Source organism: Bubalus bubalis, chromosome 20, assembly GCF_019923935.1.
Source record: "Bubalus bubalis isolate 160015118507 breed Murrah chromosome 20, NDDB_SH_1, whole genome shotgun sequence".
NCBI lineage: Eukaryota > Metazoa > Chordata > Mammalia > Artiodactyla > Bovidae > Bubalus > Bubalus bubalis.
The window spans coordinates 14,960,566-14,979,396 of record NC_059176.1 but is presented as its reverse complement, the minus strand read 5'-3'; the positions used below and the strand labels follow the sequence as shown (position 1 = coordinate 14,979,396).

At 53.3% G+C, this 18,831-nt stretch overlaps 1 protein-coding gene across 1 annotated transcript; it reads right to left on the bottom strand.

The window, feature by feature from the left end:
- Positions 1-92: 92 nt before the first annotated feature.
- On the bottom strand, positions 93-18,592 carry STRC (stereocilin). The gene is made up of 30 exons (XM_044932984.1): positions 18,575-18,592; positions 17,565-17,691; positions 16,428-17,213; positions 16,314-16,338; positions 14,097-15,348; positions 12,807-12,869; positions 12,612-12,722; positions 12,277-12,443; positions 11,702-11,888; positions 11,450-11,565; positions 11,054-11,186; positions 10,498-10,680; positions 10,174-10,212; positions 9,853-10,020; positions 9,626-9,691; positions 8,998-9,123; positions 8,656-8,714; positions 7,729-7,852; positions 7,503-7,615; positions 5,033-5,168; positions 4,443-4,639; positions 4,173-4,263; positions 3,804-3,960; positions 2,947-3,116; positions 2,152-2,307; positions 1,411-1,553; positions 1,075-1,223; positions 751-848; positions 522-669; positions 93-353 (listed from the first exon to the last, which is right to left on the bottom strand). Exons 1-30 carry the CDS (start codon positions 18,590-18,592, stop codon positions 265-267), a joined length of 5,397 nt encoding a protein of 1,798 aa, XP_044788919.1. The 3' UTR covers positions 93-264.
- Between the last annotated feature and the right edge of the window lie 239 nt (positions 18,593-18,831).

Genomic DNA, 18,831 nt, shown 5'->3' with positions numbered 1-18,831 from the left:
TCTGTGTTATTTCTAATGGTGGGATGAGGAGGAACTAGCTTCCAGGAGAGGAAAAAAAAAAAAGGCAATGGGATTATTTATGATGAAAAGAGACTCCAGATATGGCATGCCAGGAACACTGATTCTCAGGTGGGTGGAAAGCATTAACATTCTACCCATATTCCATCAGCTTCCTAGGATAATTACATTGCACTTCCATTTGCACTTTGTTCGTTTTACTTCAAATGTCTTTCCCAACAAATCTCTTTAACTGCAGAGACAGGCTCATAGCAGATTGCCAAGGAAGCAGATGGTCAATGCCAGGGCCCAGGAGGGTTGTGACCAGTCCTGGAGACCCCAGGCTGTGCTTCGACCTGTAATAAGACAGAGAATGGAAGGAATATCACAACTCTGTTCCCCAGGAGCCACTGCTACTTGGAGACTATTTGCCTGGAGACCCCTTCACTCTCAGACCTCCCTGAGTTAGGGCTCTGATTCTGGGCCAGGAGGTCGGGAGTCAGTCTGTGCAGTTAGGGACTCACCTTCCTGCTCCAGGCTCTCCATCCCCTCATACTGGGCCCATGCAACTGCTCGTCGCTGCTCGGGACTCAGAAAGGCCATTTGCTCAGGAGTGACAGCCACCGCCTGAACACTGGTGAGACTAGATAGCTGGGTGGGGCTGAACACCACCTGGGGATGGGAGCAGGCATCAGGGCATCCATTGTGGCCCTCTTCTATGGTCACCTCAGACCCCATCCCATCAGTGCTTACAGCAAATTTAGGAGCAGGGATGACAGAAATGGCCAGAGGGGTAAGGCCCTGGATCTGTCCTCGCAGCAGTGCGGAGAGAGCCAGGTCGGGGATTCCAGCTGTCAAGGCAAGTGGGATGGGCCTCCAGATGTTATCCTACCCTGGCCTTCTCTAACTACTCCCAAAATATTTTTCCTCAGACCTTCCCCAGCATGTCTCTAGCCTCTTACCTAGGTGCCTTAGACGCCCACCTTAAGATTCCAGAGAAGTCCTCCACCCAGTCAATTCACAATGTGGAAACTGGCCCCTGACACCAGCCCCAGCGGTGGCCTAGTCTCCCTATACCTGCTATTGTGCCAATTTCAGTGAAGATCTCGGGCCCCCAGTTACTGACTGGGCCAAAGCCACCAGGCAGCACCAGGAGCTGGGCCAGAACCTCCAGTTGCTCTTCAGAACATGGGAGATGCAGGTTGCCCAGGAAGAGAGCTGCTTGGCTGTGGAAGAGTGTGAAGAGAAGGGAGGAGGATTCAGCCACAGTGACAGGGTCCGTGGTCATGAGTTGGTGGTAGCGATGACTTTAAGTGAGATTGCTTCCTCGACGGGATCACTCCTGCATGATCCTTCCCCAGTGAGCCCACCTTCCCCACAGGACCACAGCCCACCCCCTCCTCTATGTGTGACCTAAACTCCCAACTGCTGATATGCTGTAGCTCCTCAGGCCGAAGTCCACACAGTGCATAGCCCAATGCAGTCAGGTGGAGGAAATCCAGGTGGCTCGCGTGTCGACCACTCTGCCGCAGGAAACTGGAGACCACCACCCGGAGCTGGAGTTGGGGTGGAGGTCACAGGATAAGGAGAAAAGTCATGAGGAATTCATGGATGGGGAACTAGCTGCTTAGGGAAGGGACAAGTGCTACTGGATTTTCTTATTAGTAAGACCTGAAGAGCCAATTCTGTGCTGCGCTTAGTCGCCCAGTTGTGTCCAACTCCTTGCGACCCCACGGACTGTAGCCCTCCAGGCTTCTCTGTCCATGGGGATTCTCCAGGCAAGAATACTGGAGTGGGTTGCCATGCCCTCCTCCAGGGGATCTTCCCAATCCAGGGATTGAAACCAGGTCTCCTGCACTGCAAGCAGATTCTTCACCGTCTGAGCCACCAGGGTAGCCCAAAGAGCCAACAACCATGGGGAAGGTTGAGGATCAAAAAAAGAGGACAGGAAAAGAGGCCAAAGGGAAAGGAGGCAGGAGGAAGTATTATGTGTCCAGGGCCTCAGTAAATAAATCACTGCTCTAACTTCCTACTAGTATGGAGTATTAGGAAAAGATAGAAAGCATGGCCATGTATGGTCACAAGACAGAAATTCCTTGGGCTTTAGATGGCCTGGAGGCATTCGGAAGGTGGTAGAGAGGAGGAAGATGTTACCTGGCTTGAGCTCCAGCCATCTATCTGCCCCAGGGTGCTCAGCACGCCCCAGTCCACCAGGCTCAGCTCCTGGAGTTCCCGCTCTCCTAGACCTATTAAAAGCCGACCCAGCTGCAGGATCTGCTCAGGACGGAATCCCCGGGGGGGACCCCACAACTGGAGAAAGAGAGGAATGGTATGAATGGGAAAAGCACGAAATGAGGAGTCAGAATGCCGAGGGTCAGTCTTGCCTCCGACCTGAACTGTGTAACTCGAAGCAAATCCCTTGCTTTCTTTGGGTCTTTAGTTTCTTCAACCGTAAAATGAGAGGATTGGATGAAGGTTCCTCTGACTAAGGTGTTATTGAAAGACTCTAGAGTCTCAGTAGGAAAGAATAGCAGATTCTAGTCCACGAGTTCCAATGTGCACCAGACATGAGGTGGGGGGTAGCAGGGGCAAGATACAGATGCCCAGACCTGATCCTCAGAGCATCTTTCTTCAGTAAGTCTACAATGGGATCCTCAAGCATTTCAAACACCTGCTCCCCAGATGATTCTTTCTTTAATAATTTTTTCCCCAGATGATTTTGATACCTGCTAATGTTGGTAATTTCTAGTCCCTCTAACCATTTCACTAGCTTCCTGTCCTCAGTATCCATCCTCTCAGACTTCCTACTCAGGATCCAAACCCTCTAATTCTTTTATGTCCTATGTCCCCCATCTCTCATGCAGCTATCCGTTTCCATGTGTCCCATACCACACCCAACCAGCTTCCTATGTTCAACCTCCAACCCTGACTGGACTCTCCATCACTAACCTGTTTTGCCTTGCCCATTGCTGCCCGGAGTTCCTCAGGCCCAAGTCCTGGGTCTCCTGCAAATAGTGCGAGGCAGTCCTCAAAGTCCAAGAGCTCCATCTCTGCGATCTGGGTTGCAGACCAGGCTGATGGGAATGTCCCTCGTACATCTGCACAGTTTGGCACAGGTTCTAAAGGAGGAAGGTAGGGTCGGGGGTCAGTACAGTACTAGAGCATGCCCAGAGTGGTCAGGTCCAGGGGCATGAAGGGTGGGGGCCATGGTGGGTGGGGGCCTCCTCTCAAAAAAAAAAAAAATCCCAGAGAGATATTTGTAGATGGAATGACCCCTCCAACCTTTAAAGGATAGACTAATACAGGCAGCATGGCTCAAGGGATTACTGTAGTGTGAGATTCATAGGACTCAAAGATATTAGAACTGGTGACTGGGGAGGATGAGCCCCTCATTGTACAGATGGAAGACTGAAGGGCTTGCCCAGGGACTGAGTGGCTGATCTAGGTTGAAACCCGGGTTCCTAGCCCCACAGTGTCACCTTCCTCCATCCTAAGCACGTTCCCAGCAGAGAGCACCACACTTATCCAAGCCTAGAGCTGAGTCAGCTGTTAACAGGGCTAAGAGAGCAGGGAAAGGGGAGTCCTGGGCTAAAAATGTAATGAGTGATAAATTCACAGAGGTATAGAACCCTACAACTGGAAGAGGCCTTGAAGATCATCCCTCACTGCTCTGGGCTTTATAGATTAGAAAACCCCAGCCTAGAGTGACCTTGTACAAATCTGCTGAAAGGGCACAAGTCTGATTGCGTGGTGGATACTTCTTTCTGTACCCCTTGCTGGAAGTATGGGCATCCGGGCCATCTCACCCGGGAGGTTCTCTGCAGCAGGCCGCACAAGCCCAGCTACCAGCGCTGCTTTCTTGGGAGTGAGCTGTGGCCCCGCACACAGCTGTCCAGCTCTGCTCTGCTCCCAGCTCTGCTGCTTCTCTAGGAGTCGCTCCAGGGTCTCTGGGCCCAAGGCCTCCTGGGAGAGAAGGTAGAGGGAGGGTGGGCAGAGCCAGGCATGTCAGGAGCAGCTGCTGGCTGTAATTCCGAAGTCCTGTCTCTTTTCAGCAGCCTCCCCCAGATTTGGGCTTCACATCCTTTGCCTTCAACTTCCTTGGCCTTAGCGCCCCCCTGAACTAGCTCCCCAGTCCCCTCTCTGCTCTCACTCCCTCCTGTGCTCCTTCACCTCACCCTGGGGATCAAGGAAATAGCCTCGGGAGACAGAGTGAATACTAGGCGTCCTGCTTGCTCGACTTCATCCTGGCTCCATAACTCTGGTTGCCTGAGGGACAGAAAGAAGATCAGGATGCTGAATGGACTGTGAGGAAGAGGAAAGACATGCTGAGACGGGGGACTCAGGGCTCCAGGGGCCTCTGGCATACTGAATGGGCTGCGCTGAGGAGGGTGGTTGAGAGGGTGGGTGAGGATGAGTTAGAATCTGGACTTGCCGGAGGCCCATACCCAAGAACAGGCTCCTGCAGCAGCAGCCATCCCAGCTCTGTGGCAAACGGCCCTCCGAGGCAGAAGCCTTGCAGCTGACTTAGGTGGGCCAGCAGGATCTGCAGGGGGATCCGCCGTGTGCTCTCTATGCCCAGGAATCCAACCAGGGGCCCCAAGGTCTCCAGCACTTCCCTTGACACTGTTGTCTCCTTTGGGGCCTGGAGGGGGATCAGACCTTGGGACGACATCCCTCTGACTCAGAGGACCAGTCTCTTTGATCAAGACACAAAGACCTTGTCTCCCTCTAGCTCCCGATCCAAGATCCAATGAAGCTTATTGCCACTGTCCACTTTTCTAAACTATGAGTCCAAACAGGAGCAGGTGGAAAGACTGGGAGGTGGAATCTAAGGAATTTCTAATACTCCAAGGGATATGAACAAGAAACATGAAGCAGGCTATCAATGAATGGAAGCCAAAGGTAGATCTAGGGCCCTGTAGACAAAAACCTGCCTGGCAGCAAACATTTGAGTCTGGGCCTAGAAGACAGAGCATTGTCTGAGTGATGGCAGTGGCCCAGGCCACAGTTCTGAGTTTGGTGGGGGGACTCTTACCAGGTTTTGTAGTGCCCGCTCTGCCAGGGCTGCCCGGTGGAGTGGGGTCAGGGCCAGCAGCTGCTCTGGAGCACCTCGTACCAGTTCCACCACTAACATGATGGATTCATTGGACAGTCTATCCATCAACTGGACTCTGTAGCAATTTGACAACAGGAGGACTTGGAATTGAGCCAAGTTGAGAAGGGAACCACAGAATGCCCCATTCCCCAGACAAGAGGTAACACCAGACCAAACCCTGTGGCCCTGGATAGGAACTGATATTTAACAGACCCAGATCCAATTTCCACCACAATGCTTACAGGGAGAGAACAACGGGAGAGACCTATTTCCAGTCTTCTTGGGAAGAAATGACGAACAATCCTACCTCATCTAATAGAATAAAAGAGCCCAGATGTTAAGTATCATTAAATCCCCTCCCCCATTTTATGGATTAAAAAATAGGTTCATATGGACTTTCCTGGTGGTCCAGTGGTTAAGAATCCACCTTGTGACGCAGAGGACGTGAGTGTGATCTCTGATTGAGGAACTAAGATAATGCCACAGAGCAACTACTGAGCTCGTGTGCTCTGGAGCCTGAGAATGACAACTAGAGAGTCCATGAACCACAAAGAAAGATTCCACTTGACCCAGTGACGATCTCGAGTGCTGCAACTAAGAACCAACACAGCCAAACTAATTAATTAATTAGAAAAGAGGAATCCACCTTCCAATGCAGGGGATATGGGTTCAATCCCTGGTCAGGGAACTAAGATCCCACAGACCATAAGCCAAAATGAGGACCCAGCACAGTGAAAAAAAATTTCTTTAATTTAAAATAAATAAAATAAAAAATTGAAACAGATTCACAGAGACCAAATGGTGGGGTCTTACTCTCAATTCCTATTTCCCACAGGACCACCCTTCCTCTATTTATTGTGAGAAGGTCCCCTCTGATTTGTATAATACTATACAATTGACCCTGGAGGAGAGCATGGCCACCGATTTCAGCATTCTTGCCTGGAGAATTCCATGGACAGAGGAGTCTGGCAGGCTACAGTCCACAGGGTTGCAAAGAGTCAGACATGACTGAAGTGACTTAGCACTCATGCACCAAAGTTTTTTTAGGTGTTATCTCATTTGATTTTCATGGTAAAACCTGGGGGTAAGAGGTATGTTAGAGAAGGAAATGGCAACCCACTCCAGTACTCTTGCCTGGAGAATCCAATGGACAAAGGAGCCTGGCAGGCTATACAGTCCATGGGGTCACAAGAGTCAGACATGACTTAGTGACTAAACCACCATCACCACTCTTTCACAAACAGATTTGAATGGCATTTTTAAAAAGTCTTTTTGCAGAAAAATCAGAGTGATACTCTATACTCTACCTAAGGTTACCAAGTCTGGAACTGGGCCAAGTAGTACAAAAGCCCAGATCTGTGGAAAGACCTTTAAAAATGTAAGGATAGAGTCAGCTCCTTCCCAGAAATACTGACTGGAGTCAGCCTTTTCCTGCTCTGACTTACAGTTCAGTTGGCAATGAGGTGGCGATGGAGATGATATGGGGGAAAAAAGCCTGTGAGTGAGATACTCATAAACTCCGAGTCTCTAGTTTAGGAGGAGCCTTGGGTTCATCAGTCTTCTCTCTCCTCACCCATACTTCAATCTGTTCTGTAACATTCTTGCTGTGGGGCCATCCAGACTAGGCTTGACTAGCTCAGAATTCACCACCACAATCTTCCTCATATTGTACAAAACTCTGATTTTCATTCACTGGTGCTAGTCCTGCCCAATGGGGTCATTCAGAAACATGCCGATCTATTTTCTATTTGATGGCTCCTGGGGTATTTGGACACATTTATCGCATGTTTTGGAGGAGCCTGTAGGCTACAGTCCATGGAGTCACAAAGACTCAGACATGACTGAGCGACTTCACTTTCACTTTATCACATGTTTCATACATTTTCTCTTTACTTACTCCTCTGAACATACTGAGAACACAGTGCCCTAAGGAGACTACAGTCCTGTGGGGGCAGGATTGAACCATTACTTCCCTCATTTTATATATTTAATTTTAATTACTTTTTTTGGCTACCCCACACAGCTTGTGGGATCTCATTTCCCCAACCAAGGACTGAACCCAGGCCATGGCAATAAAAGCCCAGAATCCTAACCACTAAGCCACCAGGGAACTCTCACTTCCCTCATTTTACATATTCTACCAGTATTAATAGGGCCTAGGTTACATTAAGACTGCTTGGCAGGTCACGTCACAATATTGCCACCTTCAGCTGCCCCATTTTGGGGGTCTTGTTGGGGGAGCCACTCAACATCTAGAGCAACTTTGAATAGCATCCTTCACTTTAGGCTGTAACTGATGTCAGGGAACAACCAGACAGAAAAGCACCACCTCTGGGGTGTTTCCTAAGAGCAGCTCTTCCACCCCAGGCTGAGCCTTCTGAGAATCCAGTATCTCCAGGTGTAGCCTTACGGTAAGTCCAGGAGGAGCTTGGTGTCCAGCCCACTCAGCTCTGGCCCCAGGGTTGCCAGCTCTGGCTCTGGCATTGCCATCCTCCGCTGTAGCTCTGCCCAGATACAGGTCCTCTGTGGGGCAGAGTAGGGAGGCAGGTTCAGGACAGAGCTCAACACCGAGCCTCGGTTCTCTACCCGGGGTTCCTGCCTCCCTGCTCCCACTAATGCCCAAGCATCCGTCTCACCAGGCTCCTTCGGACCCCAGTGGGGAGTTGATAGATCATGTGGACCACTTCAAGGAAGTCTGCCATCCAGTTGATCTGCTGCAGAAACTTACAAGACATGCCCCCTGCCAGCGTACCCAGAGCCCTGTGGGTGTGTGAGTAGGCACATGCTCATTCAACACATGCCACAGCCTGTCTGCACCTTATATCAACATTCTCAACACGAGGACAGATGTTCATTTACAGTAATTTGCAGTTTGAGAAATATTAAAAATATATATATATATATTTTCGATAGATATTCTCATAGGTCTCCCACGCCATTATTGTTTATCAGAGAAGAAAATAAAGATTTACAGAGGTCGAGTGACAGTTCAATATCATCCTACTAGAAATGTTGTCAACTGAGGCTAGAACCACATCTTCAGATACCCATGGGTTTTTTGCTGGGGGTGGAGGTAAAGTGATCCTTGCTCCTGTTAATTCCTGCTTGGTCAGTGGCTCTGAGGGGTTAATCAGCAAATATCTATCAGAAGCTTACACTGGGCCAGGCACTGTGTTAGGTACCTTATATGCCTTATCTTGTTTAATCTTTACAACTACCTATGAGGTAGGTACCATGTCAATACTTATTCTAAAGAAGGGAAAAATGAGGCTTAGAGAGGTTGAACGTCTTGCTCAAGATCATGAAGAGGAGACAGGGCTAGGACCTGAATCTGAGTCTTCTCAAAATCCCTGAGATCCACTCAGGATGGATGTTGTGCTCTAGAAGGGCAGGAGGGTCAGGAGAAGAGGAACCAGGAGAAGACCCACAGGCTGACCTACAGGTCACTGATCCTCATACGCCTCTCACCCCCACCCCTGGATATCATATGGTGCCTGGCACACCGTAAGCACTCAAAAAAATGTTAGTTGAATTAAACTCACAACTCATTACAAGTTACTTACTGCAGATTCCTGAGGGTCAGGTTAGTGGGCACTTGCATCTTCTCCCAGAGAAACTGTGCCTACAAGAGAAAGAAAGAGGAGCTGCTTCCCAGCAGAGCTATTGCCCAGGAACCTAGGATGCCTTGGACCCAGGGCTGCCACTCTACCCTGTGGGTCCCACCAGCCTCCTACTCTCCCCAGTGCCCACTCCCTGGGAAAGAGAGACAAATAGGGGGAAAGGCGAGGAAGGAAAAGCATCCTAAGGGCTGCTGGGAGTAAGGTGCCCAATCTAGGGCTGAGGGATGGGTGAAGGAGGTGGAAAATGTTGAGAGAAGGGAGTTCTAGGCTAGTGGGAAGAATCACCTGCTGCTCAGACCAGGGCAGGTCCCTATAGCGCCTTCGGTCTGCCAGCAGAGCAGCAGCGTCCAGCTGTAGCAGCTTTAGTGGGAGCAGGGGCAGCAGGCAGTCTGGCCAGATGGTGGGGATAGGCTGTTGGAGGGGTAAAGTGTAGCAGTGTAGTGACAGGTGAGAGCGTCTGGACTCAGGCCTCAGAGAAGAAGGGGAACTACGGCGGCAGGAGGGGACCTGAAACTAGAAAGGTGGAGCGGCAGGTGCCACCCTAGCAGGGCACACTCTAGAGCCCTCACGGTTGTGGTCAAAGGTCCCTGCCATCTAGGCACCTGACGGACTAAACTCCCTTAGTCGCTCTGAGCCTCGGTCTCTTTTTCTGAAAGCAGGGTGACTGCCCTGGAAGATTCCTCAGACCCTCAGGGCTTTGATGTTCTAGGACATTATGCCTTCCTGCTTCGGGACAGAGAGAGCTACTAAGGTCTTAGAGGACACAGAGCTAATGTAGACACTCGGGCCACTTGCAGGGGGAGAATGTGAGGCAGTGCCAGCTGTGTGAGATAGCCCTAGGATGGGGAGAAGAGCTTAGTTGGCAGAAACCACACACACACCCGCACACACACACACACACACACACTCGTACCTGTCCGGGGATGCACACAGCTGCACCAGCTCCTGCTGCACCCGTATTTTTAACACCATCTTTCACCTGCATGAGAATTGGCTGTGTGTGTGTGTGTGTGTGTGTGTGTGTGTGTGTGTGTGCAAAAAGTGGGGAGGTTTGGGGGTCCTTCCCTGGCCACAGGGAAGGTGACCCCTCCCAACCAGAGCCCTCCTCCCTGGTCGGCTATCTCCCTGCTGCTCTCCTACCCGGAAGGTCTGCAGCAGCGCCGCAGTCTGGCAGGCCGAGAGGTGCGCCAGTTCAGGGGCCAGGCAGGGACAGGCCCTCAGCAGAACTCGCCTTGGGATGGCCTGGAGCGTCTGGGAGCTGAGGCCTGGAAGCAGAGGGTGCAAGGAGCAGAGTTCCTCCAAGGACAGCTGGGGAGCGAGAGAGACAAGAGGCCTGAAGAAGATGGGCCAGGTCGAAGGGAAGGGGACAATCACAGTAGAGAGAGGCAGCAGGGGTGAGAGGGAGCCAGGGAGGAGGGGGACGGAGAGCTTGGGCCGTGCGGAAAAGTTGCTGCCACTCACATCACGCCTCGGGAGGAGCCGTCCAAGCAGCAGGACAGCCTAAAGCGGGAGGGGACAGGAAGCAACAGCACTGAGGCCCTGGCAGCCAGGTCCCCAAACAGGTCCCTAGGGCCCAACCTCCCAAACTCCCAGCTCCCGTTCCACCATTCCCGTGACCAGCCCTTCTGCATCTGAGGAAGAGGGATGAGGGGGTTCTTCTTGGGACAGAGGAAAAGGAGGCTTCGGGGCGGGGAGGGGGCCGGGCAACAGCATCCTTGAATGTAATTGTCTTGACTGAGATGCCGGGGGATGGAAGACGGAAGCCAGGGAGTGGGATAGGCCCACCTGGGCAGGGGTGATCCTGGCTCCTCCAAGGGTGGGAAGCATGGCCCTCAGCTGCGGCTCTGACAGCTCCTGCAGGAAGCGGAGCCCCAGTTGAGGGAAGAGAGGAGCCCAGACCCGGAGCTCCCGGGGGCTCAGCACCGCTCCTCCAGATGAGCGCAACACCCCCAGAAGTTCATAGGCTACCTGTAACCAAAGAAGGTTTGGTCTGAAGAGAAAAGACAGGCGAACCTAAAGCCTCCTCTCTAATCCCACATCTGGATATTCCAGGGCCTGGGCTGTGGCTTGGAACCAGGGATAGGACAGGAGCAGTTTGGGCTCAAGTCATCAAAGGAAATGCTGGAGATGTCGTGGACCAGATGGAGTAGAGTCAGGAAGAGGTGGTAACAGGTAAACGTGGCCAAGGAGTAAGGAGATTAAGAACGAAGGTGGATGTGGTGGGATGACGGCTGGCTCCAACTGTGCTCCAGCTTGGCTGAGGTGAGTGGGCACATCTTCCACACAGACCACCCCCCACGGGAAGCCTGGAGTTCTTGAGGGCCTGGGCCAAGGGGCTCACCCGTCCTTGTGGGCTGAGGGTCCCGTTGGCCGCACATTCCAGCAGCCCCCGTTCTACCGGCCCCATTGGATCGTTCAGGGGAACCAGGCTCTGCAGCTCCTCGGGGGTCAGGAAACAGGCGAGGGGCCCCAGCCTGAGGAGGGCATGAAGCTGGCCTTCATGTGGTCACTAAGGCTGCTACTAAGGCAGGGACTGTGTGGGTACAGGGAACAAGCACTCTGACCGCTGAACTATGAAACGTGGGTGCCACAGACAGGCCTCTCTCCCAGGCCCTGTGATGCCCTGGGGCCACGCCTCCTCTGTTGCCCCTTCCCTCCTGGGACCCCAGCCTGTCCTGGCAGCTGCACCTGCCTCTCCGCCACTCTGGCCTTGATCACTGGCCCCACAGGCACTCACCTGCGCACCTGCTCCTCTCCATCCTGGACACTCTGGTTCACCAGGCTGCGCAGCACATGTCGGGCATGTCCTGGCCCAAGACCTGCTGCTGGCCAGCTGTCCTCCAGGGCCTGGATCTGGAGTGGGGAAGGTCAGCTCATGTTGGGATAACTGTGGGACACTTGTGGGGAGGGGCTCACTAGCAGACAGGTTACTGATGCCATCCCACCTGTCCGAAAGCTTGCTAGTCAAATAAATGAATCGTTCTCATACCTGGTGAGGACTGAGCTGCAGAAAGTTCTCCAGAGGGAGATGGGGGAGCAGGGGCAGTGCTGCCCAGAGCAATTCCTGGGGCCAGGCGGGCACTTCCCCAAACAGCTCAGGGGCCAACAGTCGCCTTGCCAGAGCCTCCTTCTGTTCAGGCCTCATTCCAGGGCTGTAATCCCGGATGGCAGCCAGGCTGGGGAGAGAGTGGGTCTCACCCCTTTGCCCTGTCCCCTGGCTCTGTGCAGCCCCGCTGCACATGGACAAGAAGGACTCCCTAGTGTTAAGAGAAGGGGCTGTTCTGGGTGTGTGGGCTTCCCTGGTGGCTCAGCTGGTAAAGAATCTGCCTGCAATGCAGGAGACCTGGGGTCAATCTCTGAGTTGGGAAGGTCTCCTGGAGAAGGGAATGGCAACCCACTCCAGTATTCTTGCCTGGAGAATCCCCATGGATAGAGGAACCTGGTGGGCTTAAAGTCCATAGGGTTGCAAAAACTTGGACATAACTGAGTGACCAAGCATAGCACAGCTCTGGGTGGGTGGGGTTGACCCTGACAGGATCGGGAGGAGTGGTACAGAGTCCTTACACACTGTCATTGGCCAACAGAGATGGTGGGAAGCGCATCAGGTCGGAGACAGCCAAGAAGGGGATGAGTGGTGAGAGGTCAATGAAGAGCTGGGAGGTGAGGCTTGGGTACCGCTGCAGCAGCAAGGCTGTCAGGCGACCCAGGGCCTGCTCCTCAGATGGTGGCACCTGTGGGGGCATGGGAACAGATGCCAGCTCTGGAGATACCCACTCTCTTGGCCCCAGCTCCTCTTGCATTCCTCCTGCTGGAGCAAGCCTGCTGCCTGTCTGGTTCCAGGTGCTCTTGATGCCTAGACTTCCCCCGCCACCCTTGTCCCCCTCTCCCTCCATGCCCACCTGCAGCTGAGCCCAGGAACGGTGCATGAGCGTCAGGAAGCCCTGAGCAGCCTCCCTCTCTGCTGAAAGCACCAGCTGCTGGAGGTTTTCTGGCGGCATGTGCAGGTATGCCTGGGCACAGGAGGTCATGGTGGTTATGGCCTCACTGGGCACAGCTCACCCAGCCCGCCCACACACCCTGCCCCCATCTGTTACCTGCACTAGAATCTGCAGGGCCCAAACACTCTTCTCTCTCTGCAGCAGATCCCACAGCACGGGCTGGTGGGGAGACAGACAAGATGCCAGGAGAGTTGTCCCCTCTGTCCCTCCAGCAGCTTCCCCAGGTCCACTCACTAGGATGCTTGTCCTTCTTCTGAAGCTGTGTGTGTGTCTCCTTTAGGTCAGGGACCACAGTCTTTAACTTCTTCTATAGCCTTTGCCATAGCTGGCTCAGTAAATATTTGGAGATATGAACCAAATTTGGACGAGGGCATGGCAACCCACTCTAGTATTCTTACCTGGAGAATCCTATGGACAGAGGAGCCTGGAGGACTACAGTCCATAGAGTCAAAAAGAGCCAGACAGGACTGAAGCGACTTACCATGCACACACATGAACTAAATTATTACATTTCACTGGTCCCAGGAATTGAGAAAGGTGGGCCCTACCATGGAGTAAGGACTCTTTACATTCCCCACAGCATCTAGCAAAGTGCTTTACACATAACGGGAACTCAACGAATGAACTATGGTGTTCACATATTCCAGCCCCTTCACTCTACAGAGAAGAAAACAAAGCCCAGAAAAATCAAAGTAAATTGGCTAAGACCACACCTGTGGCATAGTCAAACCTAAAACTTCTGATCTGCAGTCACCCTGAATTTTTCTCATTTCTGCCTTATCTTCCTATATTTTGCCAGTTTCCAATTCTCACTCTCTAGGGACAGAATTAGAGCCCTCTAACTTGATCCCTTTCCTTTCTGAAGCAGAAAGGAGGTAAATCAAAGAGCTAGGAAGAATAATGAGATAACATTTATTATATATTGTCTGTATATCACATACTAACGCTAAGCCCACAGCCGGTATCATCTGATGTAATCCTTACAGCCATCCTAAAAAGACTGGCACCATTATTCTCCACCGTTTGTTTTTCCTTTTTTTTTTTTTTTTTTTGAGACTTTTTTTTTGGCCATGCCACATGAATGTGGAATCTTAGTTCCCCAACAAGAGGTTGAGCCCGTGCCCTTGGAAAGGAAGCGTGGAGTCTTAACCACTGGACGGTCAGTAAAGTCCCTCCACCATTCATTTATAAAGGACAAAAGGATTGTTCAGAGAGGCTGAAAACTTGTCCAGGGTTGATCACAGAACTAAGGTGTGAACCCAAGCCTGGATGACTCAGAGCTGCGAGCTTAATCACTGCTCTGCTGTCTCTCAGTGAGATCGTAGAGAATTCCCATGGAGACCCTTCCCTCTGCTCCGGGAACTTTCACTTTGGCAGATCACTCACGCTGAAGCAGGCCAGCAGCTCCATCTTGCTTAAAGCGGGGCTGGAGCTGTCAGTGGGGTCAAAGCCCGGGGCTGGCTGCTCCTCCTGTTCCAGGAACTCCCCGACGGTCCGCAGCACGCTGCGCCGGCCCTCTGGGCGGAAGGCATCCCAGAAGGAGCAGTTGTCTGGGAGACTGGAGAGCATCAGGGCCTGACCCAGCATTCCCTGGGCCTCGTTCCCTCCGGCCCCAGGCCCCAGGAGGAAGGTCAGCAAGCGCAGGAGATAGTGTAGGCGTGTGGGGTGGGCAAGGGCTGGCACGGAGGACTGACAGCGTGGCAGCTGGGACAGCATGCCAAGCAGGAAGGGGCCTGGGGCCAGGCAGAGTGGGGACGGTCCCAGCGGTGGCAGAGAGGGCAGAAGAGGACCCAGTAACCCCTCCAGGAAGCAGGTGTCATTGCCCCCACGACTTATCCTGCACTGGCCAGCTAGCCAAGGCCAGGAGGGCACCAGGGCCTCGTACATGGTGTCATTGGCACAGACCATCAGCAAGAAGCTGCCCCCATCTGGGCAGCGTTCCCCACACGGTCCGATGTAGCAAGGGGGGAAGGCTGTGACATCCGGGGTGGGGCCCTGGCACACGTGCTGAACCCAAGCCTGGTTGCTGGGGGGCACAGCCTGCAGACTTGCTTCCCCACAGAGCCGCTCGGCCCACAGAGTCTCATTCTCCAAGAAGCAGCCCCAGAAGATCTCTGGGGTCAGAGGGACAGGGGGCAGGCCTTCAGGGCAGCTGGTAGGGGGTGGGAGCAGGCCAGCACAGAGCCGCTTTACCAGGCGGCGGTTGGGGCCCGAGAGGGTGGAAAAGGAGAGGTTGCCACAGATGGCGTCTAGGAACTGCTCAGGAAACTGGTCGTGGCAGGCCTGGAGCCAGCCTTGGGCACCTGGCGCCCATGAGACTGCATACCACACGGCTGTCTGGCAGATGGCAGCGGTGCTGGGAGGGGGCTGCGGGGTGACAGGCTTGGCGTGCTGGCAGAGCAATTGGATGGAGAAGTTGGAGATGCTGTAGGGTGGTGCCGGGCCTGAGAGGTTCTCGCAGAGGGCCTCCACAGAGATGGCCCGCCGCTGGCGAGGGCTGATGTGCGCTGAGGGTTGGGAAGTCCTAGGCAGAGGCACCCCCGTGCTCAGGCAGTGGAGGAGGGCAGGGGGTGGGGGTGGCGATCCAGACAGAAAGCCCAGTGCCCGGGCATCCCAGGAGAGGTTGTGCCGGATGCCCCTGGGAGCAGAGGGAGGAGCAGGCAAGCAGCTGGTCAATTTGCATTTCCTCCACTTGAGGTTTCTGGCCCTGGCCCAGAGCCCCGCAGGGAGGGTGACAAGCATAGGCTTTTCCAAAAGTGAGGTCCCTGGGAGTGACGGTGTTTAAATGTTGGGATGGGGGAGGGGAGAGAGATCTGTCCCTCCAAGGCACAAAGTCACCGGAGTTGCCCAGCCAGAGCCCCTTCTGTCCACCTGGCCCCCTTCTTTCTCCTTTCTGCACATGCTTTTAGGTAGCTTAAATAAAATAAAACCTTTGGTTGGCCTCAGATCAGGACATCTGCCCAGCGACTGAATATGTCCACCTGTGCTCTGGTACTGTTATACCCAAACAGTAAGGGGAGGAGGAATCAAACCTTGTCCTCTCTTCCCATAATCTATTAGTTAACATTTATCAAGCACTATGTGCCAGGCACGGGCTTCCCAGGTGGCGCTAACGGTAAAGAACTCGCCTGCCAATGCAGGAGACGTAAGAGGCGCAGTTCGATCCCTGTGTTGGGAAGATCCCTGGAGGAGGGCATGGTAACCCACTACAGTATCCTTGCCTGGAGAATCCCATGGACAGAGGAGCCTGGCGGGCTATGGTCCACAGGTTCACAAAGACTCGGACGCGACTGAAGCGCCTTGGCATGCACACACTTCTTCTAGGTGGTTGACACATACAGTATCAACTCATTTAATCCCTTGTGAAAACTCCGAGGCAGTTAATATTACCCACAGTTTATGAGCGAGGAAACTGAGGCATAGAACGATACTCTAACCTGCCCAAGGTCACATAGCTAGGAGGAGGCAAAGCTGGGGCGCCGACCACCAACAGTCACCCTCCCAAACCACTAAACCACAGCCTTCTCATCCGCTTCCTCTCCTGCCCTGAAAGCTGATGGCTTCCCAGGCCCCGCCCCTCAGAACTCCTCTCTCCTTACTCACCACAAGAGCAGCTGCTGAAGGTTGCCTAGGAGGGAAGGGGAAAGGAAGAGGACTACCCCAGTCTCAACCTTGCTGGCCCTGCCACAGCCCAGCCCCGGACCTGATGGCACTCACCTCCCTGGCACTGCCCATTGGCATCGGGCTCTGGCTGCCCCAGAATGGAAAAGACCTCATCCTTCAGGGAGTCAGTGATGCGCAGCAGCCCCTCCTGGAAGGTAGCATAGAGGGGGGCCCCCACTGTGCGCAGAAGACCCCCCCAAAGAGCCTCCTCAGAGCCCAGCTCCCCCACTGGGGCAAGCAAACCCAGCAGACCCTGCAAGAGGTGGGGGGCTGGCTCCCTCCCATCGAGGCCCGTGGCGTTGGCGGGGTCCACGCTGGGCTGCACCCGCACCAGGGCCTGCCAGCGCGTGCCCTCTAATAGCAGCAGCAGAGAAGGCAACCAGTCAGCCGCCAGAACGCAGTCAGAGGGCCCATCACGGGTGCAGGGGGGCCGGGTTGGGATAGGGGGTCCCCCGGGAACTAAGGCTCCCAGCAGCACCTCCGCGAGTCCACTCAGCACACCTGCCTGGTGCCCCAGGAAGTCCCGGGGGGTCTGCTCCTGTCCCAGCAGGGCCAGCACGTCCCCTAGCAGCCCTAGCATTGGCTCCCAGTCCGGGCTGCCCCTCAGCGTCACTAAGAAATCGTGGAGCCGGAGGGCAGGGGGCTGGAGAGGTGGGGGCTCTCCCACCGGTCCCTCCCCCATTCTCCCAGGCTCAAAGGAAGAAGAAATGTTGGCCAGGAAGGCAGAGAACCGTGAGCGGCTGAGGGCCACCTGGGGAGCTTGGTCCAGAGCAGAGAGTGCTGACTTCAGGAGGGAGAGACCCGAGTCCAGGGGCTGAGACCCAGTAGGGACCAGAGTCACTGTAAGGAGAGAAACCGGAAATCACCAAGGAGGGAAAAGCCTGGGACCCAAATTCAGCCCTGGCCTGGAGCCCAGTCCCTGCCTGGATGAGGTGCAAAAGATGGTGAGCTGAGTCCCTTTCAACAACCCACATTAAGTCTTGGCCTGATTTCTTAACCTTCATTTATTTTTTTTCTCTAACCAGTTAATCTCTGCATTCTTAAGTCTCTTTCCAGCAACCATCCCCATCATGCCCAGCCCAGCCCACTGTCCCCCTCACCTGTACAGGACAGCAGAAGCAGGGGCCGGAGGCTCAGAGCCATGTTTCCAGAAGAGTGCAGGTACTAGAGGTGAGTTCTGGTTATTCTTACCTTGTGTGGGAGAGCCAGGTGAGGACGGGGCACGGCAGGCAGCCCCAGTCTCCGCTGACACCGTAGTGTGGTCTTTCAGGAAACAGTATCTGTAACCTGACAGCAGATTTGTCACCTGAGCCACTGACTACCTGACCCTTTGGCTTTGGAGAAGGAGTGCCCCTGTCAGAGGGACCAGTGATAGCGGATCCCAGGGGACCGTGGGAGGAATCTGAGGATATAGCTTCAGTTAGGAGCCAGGGTGCAGATAAGAGGAGGCAGACATAGAGGTGGAGCAGTTCTGGAGATCAGGAATGTAATCTAGAAGGGTCTGCAGAAGTATATATAAATAGCATTAAATAAACAATAATATCAGAAATATAAGGGGGGAGGGCACAAGGGAGCTAAAAAGCAAGTAGAATTCAAGGGAATTGAGGAAGAAAGGGGGCCAGGAGAAAGGATCTGAGCAGGCAGGTGCATACAGAGAAGAGGAAGGAAGACAAAGGTCTGGTCCAAGGATGGAGCGCTTGGGAAGAGAGGGGCTTTTGATTCAGTACCCAGAGCCACAAAATGTTAAGAGTTGGGCAGGACTTCAGAGATCACACAGACCAAATCTCTCGTGCCATGGATAAGAAAACAGACCCAGAGAGGAGTGACTTGCTCATTCGGTCACTCCAGGGTTTGGATTTGTCCTCTGGCCTTCTTTCTGTGGCCTAGGTGAAAGCCCTTAGAAAATTCTGAGGTGAGAAAAGAAAGAATGAAACCAGGTTAAATTACTATGCAAAGGGGCTACTCCTCACACACACATGTGTATGCACACAGAGAGAGGGAGAAAGAGACACTGCTCTTAGATCAGAGAGATCCATCTCTCCGATCTGGTCAGGGTGAGAAGGCTTGTCTGCCGTCTGCTTATATATCCCCAAGGCCTTCACTTGACACCAGCTCTAAAGAGTAATTCAACACCAAGGCTTCACTCAAACCATATTCTCTTCTTCTTCCCTTAGAACTCTTCTTTATTCTATCGCCCAAACCCGTATGTTCAAATCCATTATGATCTATTAAGATCATAGAATTTTAGAACTGGAAAAGACTTGAGGAATCCTCTGGTAAAAACTTCTCATTTTATGGTTGAGGAAATGGAGGCCCAAAGAAATAGAATAACTTGGCCCACGGCAATCAAAGGAGGTGAGGGCGGTGCTGGGATTTTCCAAAATGAGTCAAAAAGTTAGAACCAGTGAAATGATCTATTGCCTCACTGTGCCAATATTTTCTCTTTGCTCATCAGAGT

What these genes read in the sequence shown, in the direction of transcription:
- STRC (XM_044932984.1), bottom strand. An exon ending in AGCTGCTGGCCTGCTTCAGC is followed by an intron (nt 12,870 to 14,096) that starts GTGAGTGATCTG and finishes TCTCCCCACCAG; the next exon opens with CCCGTGCTGTGGGATCTGCT. An exon ending in CTATTTCCTTGATCCCCAGG is followed by an intron (nt 3,961 to 4,172) that starts GTGAGGTGAAGG and finishes CTTCTCTCCCAG; the next exon opens with GAGGCCTTGGGCCCAGAGAC.